Source organism: Thamnophis elegans, chromosome Z, assembly GCF_009769535.1.
Source record: "Thamnophis elegans isolate rThaEle1 chromosome Z, rThaEle1.pri, whole genome shotgun sequence".
NCBI classification, from domain to species: Eukaryota; Metazoa; Chordata; class Lepidosauria; order Squamata; family Colubridae; genus Thamnophis; species Thamnophis elegans.
Window position 1 is genome coordinate 91,381,647 of NC_045558.1, and position 9,221 is coordinate 91,390,867.

General features: G+C 39.5%; 1 protein-coding gene across 1 annotated transcript in view; it reads left to right on the forward strand.

Annotated features, from left to right (window-relative positions):
• The window catches only part of C1QL1 (complement C1q like 1), a 45,972-nt gene extending 38,633 nt beyond the window's left edge, over positions 1–7,339 (forward strand). The window contains exon 2 of the mRNA XM_032237994.1: positions 7,005–7,339. Coding sequence (XP_032093885.1) covers positions 7,005–7,184 — 180 coding nt within the window. The 3' untranslated portion in view covers positions 7,185–7,339. The remainder of the gene's footprint in view (positions 1–7,004) is intronic.
• Positions 7,340–9,221: the final 1,882 nt, after the last annotated feature.

Below are 9,221 nucleotides of genomic sequence, written 5' to 3' on the forward strand. Positions count from 1 at the left end.
CTTAGCCAGCCAGGCGAGGCTGGAGAGGGGGGGCAGGGGGCATCCCTTGCGAAAGGTAGGACGATTCGCCACCAGGCCACAACTTTTGCGAGGGAAGGCCTGGAAGCCTTCCCTTGCAAAAGCTAGGCCGCCGCCTCCCGGCTTCGGCCGCGTAGTACACGCAAGCCCGTGTTTTTTGCGAGGGAAGGCCTGGAGGCCTTCCCTCGTGAAAGCTAGGCCACCGCCCCCACACTTCAGCCACTACTGCTGCCGCCATTGCTAATGCTGCTGCCGCCACTACCGCCACCCCCGCCGCCCCCCACCCGCCTTCGGCCGCGTAGTACACGCGAGCCCGCGGCTTTTGCGAGGGAAGGCCTGCTACCGCCGCCGCCGCTACCACCGCCACTAACACTCCCGCCGCGGCTACCGCCGCCCCCCCACCCGCCTTCGGCCGCGTAGTACACGCGAGCCTGTGGCTTTTGCAAGGGAAGGCCTGGAGGCCTTCCCTCATGAAAGCTAGGCCGCCGCCACCCACCCGAAGCCTCCCGAGTCCCACCGCTGCGGCTTTGTTGCTTACCTGAGGGGGAAGCAGCAAGCGAAGGCCGAAGGGAATTTTCAAATGGAGGTCAAGCGTGAAAAAAGCTTCGCTTCGCCTCCAGCCCACTCACTGATTGGCTGGACTGGGGAATGAGCGAGCGAGCTGCGACGCACCAGCAAAAGGGCCCTTTGCAGCAATAGGGGCCAGGAACGGTACCGGCATTCCCGGAAGTTAATTACTTCCGGGTTCACCGATGAACCGGTTTGTGCGAACCGGTGTGAACCGGGAGGAACCCACCCCTGAAAGAAACCCATATAAAACAAAACAAACCAAACAGATACATTGATGAATAAATTGAAACAAATAGAATCAGGACCCAGGCAAAACATGAAATTGGATTTGGAACAAAATATTAAAGTGTTTCATAATCAACTAGATTTAAAATTTATGAGGAGATAAAAGTTGCCAAATAAAAATATTTTGAAAAAAGTAATGAACCAGATAAACTTTGGCATATTAACTGCAGAGAAAAAAATGTTACTTTAATTTGGATTGGAAGAAGGTACGCCTCAGCTCCAGAGGAGATGATGAACTAATTTATTACTTATTCTCTATTATACAAAGAGATACTAAGTCTAGAGACAATTGAGGAGTACTTAAATATAATGTAATTTATAGATCAACAAAGAAGATAAAACAAAATAACAATATTTGAAATTGAATAAATCTCTAGGGCCGGATGGCTTTTGTGCAATATAAAAACATTTTAAGAAATCTTGATGAAGCTCTTAAACCTGGTAATGAATGGAATATAGCTTCAAGAACTTCCTTCCTTATGGCAACAGGCTTTTACCTCTTTGATATACAAATTATCCAACTTATTCAATCATACAGACTTAGCTCTTTATCGAATATAGATTATAATCTTTTTATAGCTGTGCTTGCAAAAAGATTGAATGGCTTTTTAACTGATCTAATGTATCCTGATCAGACAAGGGTTTGTTCCAATGAGTTATATGAGAGATAATATCAGATATATTTTGAAAGTTATTGATAAATCAGAAAAACAAGAAATAGCTATTATTCTCCTTGATGTGGAGAAAACGTCTGTTAGATTGGAATGGGCCTTCATATTCATAACATTGAATAAAAATCAAGGCTCAAATTTTCTTACATAGATACAAAACAATTATAATGAAGAAACCAAATATTAATATATATCACCAGGGTAGTGTTTCAGATTGGAACCCATCATGTTGTGGTGGTGTTATTTTAATACAGTAGGCTCATTTTGGTTCTCTTCAAATAGCAATGTATAGCTTGTAAGAGATTGTTTGATTATAGGCACTGCATTAAAAAGTTTGGAATAAATATTTTACCTAAGCAGCAGAATTGTTGATTAATTTTATCTGAACTTCATTTTTAAGTAATAATTTCTTTTTCCTGCCAGAAGGGGGCTTAATTATGGGTTCACTTTTTCACTCACCTTTTTTTAATGGTGAAATTATAGCTTTTCAAAAATCACAAGAAAAAATAGTAAAGAAAAATAGGAAATAACATGATCTTCAAAGGCAGCAGGAACTGAACAATGAAGATAAAATTAAGAGACTGTTAATTAACACTTTGGTTGGAAGCAATATCAGAAGAGGTGAAATCTGCAGATGTTATTAAAGACTCAGCAATCTTAACCCTCTTAGTAGCTCTTTTGCTAGTCCATTTTAGAGAAGTTAACTTTGTAATTTCATTTTAAATGTAAATTGTAACATAGCATAACTAGACTCTGGGGTGGGATGGAGGAAACAAAACAACAGTAAAACATTATAGAGGGAAATTACTTAATTAAAGAGATATTATTATATTATTTACATATAAGGAACTATATTTCCTGAAATTGGAAATAGAATTATGATGTAAAATGGATTATGTATAAGAGAGGATGTAAAAGGGAAAACCTGGACAACGCTTTATTCATAAATATGTTATTTGTATTAAAAAAACAATAAAAACTTTTAAAAAAAACTTTAAATAAAAAAAGGAATGCTTCCCTCAGACCTAAGCAACTCTCATACAGAATGCATAATCTGGTAGAAGCACAATACATATTCACACAACCCATTTCTCCCTCTCTGCCCCCCAGTAACTTTGTTCACAGCTTTACAGGTAGTCCTCACTTAATGACTGGTTGCTTAGCAACTATTCAAAGTTACAATCCCCCCCCCCATTACTTACAACCCAGTTTTGGAGATCTGATGGCAGGAAGCCAACTCCTGTCCATAAGACCACATTTCAAGAAGTTGACAGCTGGCTTGCCTTTATGGCCAGTGGAATAGAAAAAATTCTATTTGTTTTCCTCAAATACAAAGTTTTGTTTCTTCCTCTCCACCCAATAGAATAACCTCTCCCTCCTTTTAGAAGAATTCCAATTCCATGATTTTCTTTCAGGCTTCACTTTGTTTGGTAAGAAGCCAGAGGTGGGTTCCTACCAGTTCGCACCTATTCGGTAGAACCGGTTCGTCAAATCTACCGAACCGGTTAGAAGAGGTTCCACCAGTGGACCCGGAAAGCAGGCCACACCTACAGAAGAGGTTCCAATTTTTTTTTGAAACCCACCACTGGTCCTTGAATATGATTATTCTACACTATCATGCTCATATTTATAAAACTCAGTGCCTCTGTGAAAGGTAAGGATGACTACTACGTTTGTGGTGCAATCAGAACATTGTGTGGAAGTTGTTTTAACGCAAACCAAAGATGCCTTTTAAAAAAGAAGTTTACATCCTATTCTTATGCATGCCAGTGCTGTGTGTGAAGTAATTTAAGGTGGTTCTGACAAGTGTCGTCGGCATCTTCATATCCGGTCACATGGGCGGCAAGCCACTCCCATCCGGTCACATGGGTGGCAAGCCACTCCCACAAAGGAGGCCACACCCACAGAGTAGGTTCGAACAATTTTTGAAACCCACCACTGTAAGAAGCCCAGGGGTGTGTTCCGGCAATCACTACTGCCGGTTTGCTTGTGGGCACTTCACGCGTGCATGCACAGTGCAGTAGAAATTGTTCTGTGCATGTACAGAAGCAAAAAACAAGATGGCGATGCCTATGGTGCTGTCCGGAGAACTGGTTCGGGGGCATGGCAGGCCTGGGTCGCTGCCGGTTCCAGTGACCCAGGCCACCAAACCACTATCAGTTAGACCAAACCAATCCGAATTGCTAGGAACCCACCATTGAAGAAGCCTCCATCCTCATTTGTACCAAAGCATTCTTATTTCTTTTCCTATCAGGTCCTGGAATCAAATTCCTATCACATAAGTAGTTTCTTTGCTTTTCATAGCAAAGTCTAAACAGTTCATACCCACTTTATTCATTTCAACTCTATTATATGATACATGATGAATAATGATGTTGTCATCCATTGCAAAGTTCTGTGCACAGTAAATGGATTTAAATAAACCGTTTTGGGAATTCTAGTATAACAATAGCAATAGACTTAGATGCTACTTCATAGAGCTTTACAGCTCTAAGTGGTTTACAGAGTCAGCATATTGCCCCCAACAATCTGAGTCCTCATTTTACCCACCTCGGAAGAATGGAAGGCTGAGTCAACCTTGAGCTAGTCAGGATCAAACTCCGGGCAGTGAGCCGTGAGTGAGCCTACAACATTGTATTCTAACCGCTGCACCACCATGAGTCCTTCAATTATTTATTTGCCTAGATAAGGGTCTCACTTTCCTGTTGTGAGTACAGAGCAGAGTGTATAACTATTCCTTCCTTCCATTTTTCTCCATATATCAACTTGGAAAGTTATGTTAGATTGAGATAGAGTGACTGTCTCAATATCAGTTAATGAGAATCAGCAGCTAAACATAAATTTGTTTGAGTCTGGATCTTTCCCCTTCTTGATCACTACCCCATTGTGGCACATTATCAAGATGATACAAATTATCTAAACAAAATATTCATGAGGATGCTGCTATTGGCACTGTTGCATGTTGAATGTATTCAGTGGTGGACATTCAGAGAATCTTCCTATCTATTATAGCATTTTTATTTTTCTGCTCCACTGAAACCCTGCAGGCTGTGCAAGAGAAGTCACAGGGTTAATTATTGTGTTTTTCCCACATAATAACAATGTTTGTACACCTCATCCATCACAATAACATTGCAAGCAAAATCATTATAGATACTTGAATGCTCTGGATTTGCATTATTCTGGAATTTCCCTCAGCTAAGAGTCATAGTTTTGGGCTTAAAAAAAACTATTTTAAAAATGGAGTTTAATTTCATTTACCAAAGAGAAAGGTAACTTTTTGGTCCTAATATAGATATTTGGTAATTTTTTTGTGTGACTCTCATTTTCCTACAATCACATCCTCATGCTGAAAAATGTTCATAAGATAGTTTAAGGAGAATATAACAAAAATAATTGGCTCACATGCCCGTATTGAAAATTTGAAACCCATCTATGAAAGTTTGTTTTCTGTTTCTAAAAACAATTTTAAAATTTGATCCTCTATTCATAGGACTACAATTTTGTTAGTGAAAAGCTAAAATGTTAAGGTTTGAAAATTTGGATAGACACTATAGATTCTAAGCATGTTTCACAGCCTGCAGTACAATTACTGACATAATTATCTCCTCTCTTGGAGGCAGAAGAAAGAAATAATATTTTAATGGTTTCACAGAAACCACAAATGTCAGCAATGGATGTTCTGTTGTTACAGTATTTTTAACCTCTGTGATCTTATCCCCTTGTTCCTGTGGCTAATAAGTCTCCTGACACAATGGATATTAAAGGGATCCTACATATCTTTTCAGATATATCCAACTTTGTAATTTTGTAATAAATGCATGATAAATTTTCTAGTTCCTTCATGTTTCTGGGTGTAATTAAACGGGTATTGTATTAAATTGCATTAAAAATGGAAAATATTCCCATTTCGGCCATAAAACAGATCTATATCTGTTTTTACAGTAAAATCTGTGAAAAATGATTACCTTTCTATAGCTGCTTCTTTGTACTTGGACATTGGTGTGTGAGTGTGTGCATGTATGTCTGTTGAATCCCGTCTGTCTCTGTTACAAATCAGGGATGAGAACCCATGTGGTCAGCCCAGAGAGCTTGACATGTGCCTGACTAACAAGATGATTAGGGTAGTAAAAGGCAATTCCCCAGTTGCTTGTTGTGAAAATAAAATGATTGCTTTGGGATCTTTTTGAGGAGGTGGGAAGTGCTCATTTTAAATACTCAAGAAGCCTTTGGGAAATATTTAAATGCATGATATAAAAACTCTTATAGATATATTTGTTTCGTCTGTTATCCCTGCTAAGAGTCAAATGTCTTATTTTGTGGAAATATGAGGCAGAAAAATATGAATGAAAAAAAGAAACCCCATGCAAATAATATACAGGCTATGGTCTCCCAAAACAACCCATTTACACAATTTGACCTTTTTTTTTGATCCCATACAACAGCTTGAACCAACAGCTGATTCCAGAGGCTGGGTTTGTATGACCCATGAAGCTAGAATGGAATTGGCCAATTAGTATATCAATGTGCCAGGTAAATACAGTCCCAGAGTTTAAGTCTGATAGATCATCATGGCAAAAATGCCATTTTAGCAGCTTTTTTGACTTGCCTGAATTGGACTTGCAGAGGTAAGTGGTTGCATCAACAGTGTTCAAAGGAGAAGGCACTGTGTTTAACAGTAAACATTCTTATATGTGAAGTTTGGATTTTGAGCCCCATATCAAATCTACTATTATATATTTAGTACAATTAAAAAGCTAGATCAAAATCAGCAGTCTTATAAGAACAGATATGACGCCCTGATTTTGTTGAAGTAACAACTGCAATAGCTTCCCTGACTATTTGTAAAAATGGGGTTGTAGTGGCACAGAAATTAGGCCAAAAGCTTTTTTGGTGACTGGGAACCATAATGCTGTGTCAGTTGTAGATTTGAATCCCTAATGCTCTTCTCTGTATACAGTCAATGTCTCCAAGATTTGGGATATTTCAGGATGAAGAACTTTAATAGCTAAAGTTAATGTAACCTCCTCCTTTCTGCAGATCCCCTATTTTTCCTCCAGGGCAAGTTGTGGTAATAGGAGCAGCAGCACACCTTCACCCCTACCATTCTGGTAGCCCACAGTTCTGTAAGACAAGCAATTGCTGTTGCTGTTTGTTCTATACTCCCAAACTGAAGGATGATTGGAGCAAAGCTGTGCAAAGAGGTTCTCTGGCCTAGTGGGCCTGGCTCTAGATGGGAGAGGAGACCATCAGCCCTAGTGCAGGTCTCATCCATATCCTTCATTTGCCTAGAAGCATCCAAATACTATTTTTGGGTCATACTAAATAGTGTTTCTATGTCATTTCTTGCATATTGGCTTTGAGAACTTTCACTGCTGCTATTATTTCATCTTTTACTTCCTCTCTCTCCCTTTCCCCTCCCCCCAACTCTCCCTCTGTTCTTCTGCTTTCCTCTCCTAGGTGCGGGCCAGTGCCATTGCACAAGATGCTGATCAAAACTATGACTATGCTAGCAACAGTGTTATCCTACACCTGGATGCCGGGGATGAAGTTTTCATCAAGCTTGATGGAGGCAAAGCCCATGGAGGCAACAACAACAAATACAGTACCTTTTCAGGTTTCATAATCTACTCAGACTGAGGCTGGAAAGAAGCCTACTGACTTCCAGCCCCCTGGATTTCTCCATGTGGCAAATTTGGCTGCTGAATCCATTAATACTAATGTCTTTGCATACAGCCAGTCTCCCTCCATGGGTTATATGAAAGCAGAGTTGGATCACTTTGTTTTTTCCTCTAGTGGGCACTGGGATGGCCAAATGATGATTCAATCACCATCCCCATTTATTTTACCTTCCATTGTATCATGAACCACTAAGCCTTTCAACAGTATTAATACGGAGGATGAAGAGAAAGAGAGCTAAGGAGCCAGGGTGAGGCTTGAGATGTAGTCTGGAGAATTGATCATCCCATTGCCCTTGAACGCATTTTCATTTCCACCCTATATGACTTGTTGAGACATGCTGCATGCTATTGTATTGGGAGTAGATTCTATATGTAAGTGAGAGGTTATGGAAGCTTAACTTAATCAGTGAAGGGGCTATGTGTATTGCCATCTGGTCCTCCCAAGATATATTTATATGTATCTTTTTAACCATGTCCAGGGCTACCTTAAGGCTAAACATCTTATCTGAACTTAAAGCAACAACCATTTCCGGATAGCATAAACCAGAATGTGAAACCAACCAGAAATGGTGATTTTTCTGAACTTGGATAAGTCACTAAATTAATCTACTCAACTTAATTAAAGAATCTTCTGGCATGGGAGTAAAAAGTGGCATACATGGTCCTGGAAACCTTTTAGAATTGTTTAGCATATTATGTGAATGCCCTCAGAATATCTTTACTAAAATTGGGGATTACTGAATTTTAAAAATACTGCACATTGTTTTTTTTTAAAGGTAAAGTATTATTTTGCCAAGTTTCAAATGCATATACAAATATTAACTTTGGATTTCTGTCCCTCCATGAGGGTAGTCCCAGGTGGTTCTGCTTGTTGTTAGTCAGGTAATTACTGGGCATGTATAACTGAGTGAGTGGAGAGTCATAATCTTTTCCCAATCCAATCCCTAATGCTGGTGGTGAAATTATGCACGTTTTCTAATACAAATGGAGAACCCAGGACTGGTGAAAGTTAATTCTGCTCCACCCACCTACTCCCCAAAAACCAGATGCAATCAGGTTAAGTCAATAATCCTATTAATTATCCAGGATCTCATGCACATGCATTTCTGTATGTGTGTACATGCAGGTTTACACATGCAGTATATGTGCATATTATCCAAACAGGTCTACTATAGGAATAGTATACAACTGTATTGTCCTGCTCCTAAACTTACGAGTATTCTTAGAACATAATCTCAATTCTTTCTTTGTGATTTAGTATTTTAACACTCTTACTTTTGTTGAGTTTAAGAGGGTGAGATGGGGAAGCTGATTTTTCTTACCAAAGAAAGAAAAAAGAAAGAAAAACTTAATTTGGAGTCTCTGTCTCTTCTTCACTGGGTTGCTTCCCAGGTGACTGTGGTTTCTTTCTTTTCAGAATGGATGGGTCTAGGGAGAACAGGATGCTTCTGGGTCCTCATCAAGTCTCTGGCCATTAAGATTGGAAAGATCAGAAGAATGACACAGGGTTGTATGTGTAATTTTCAGACTCATGTCAGACATATTTCTCTTTTATATATAATTTGTCATGTTGGCCCTTGCTAATCTTTCTGACCACAACTTATTTCTTATTTAAATATGGAAAACATGATCAACAAGGTGAAGCTTATCATACCTCCCCCCCCCCCCCCAATACAACTTGTTTACTGAGAATGGATGTGAACGTAGGCCTACAGAACAGTTTTACTTTCTCTCACACACACTAAATTCATTGTGCACACCATATTGGCTGCACAGGGCAATGATCTCTACAGGGCGGTTTGAAATGAAGCTGTTATATATAAAAAAATTCTTGGTAATGCAATCCTGCATTAATTAATGCAACCCTGCATTAATTGTTTACCATATGGGCAAAAGAACCTGAGCATAAAGTATGGGCATTCAGCTTCGCGGGTTTTTGTAGTCCAAAATTTAACAAGCTGGGGTCATTGACTCAATTCCAGTTGGTTCCTATGCT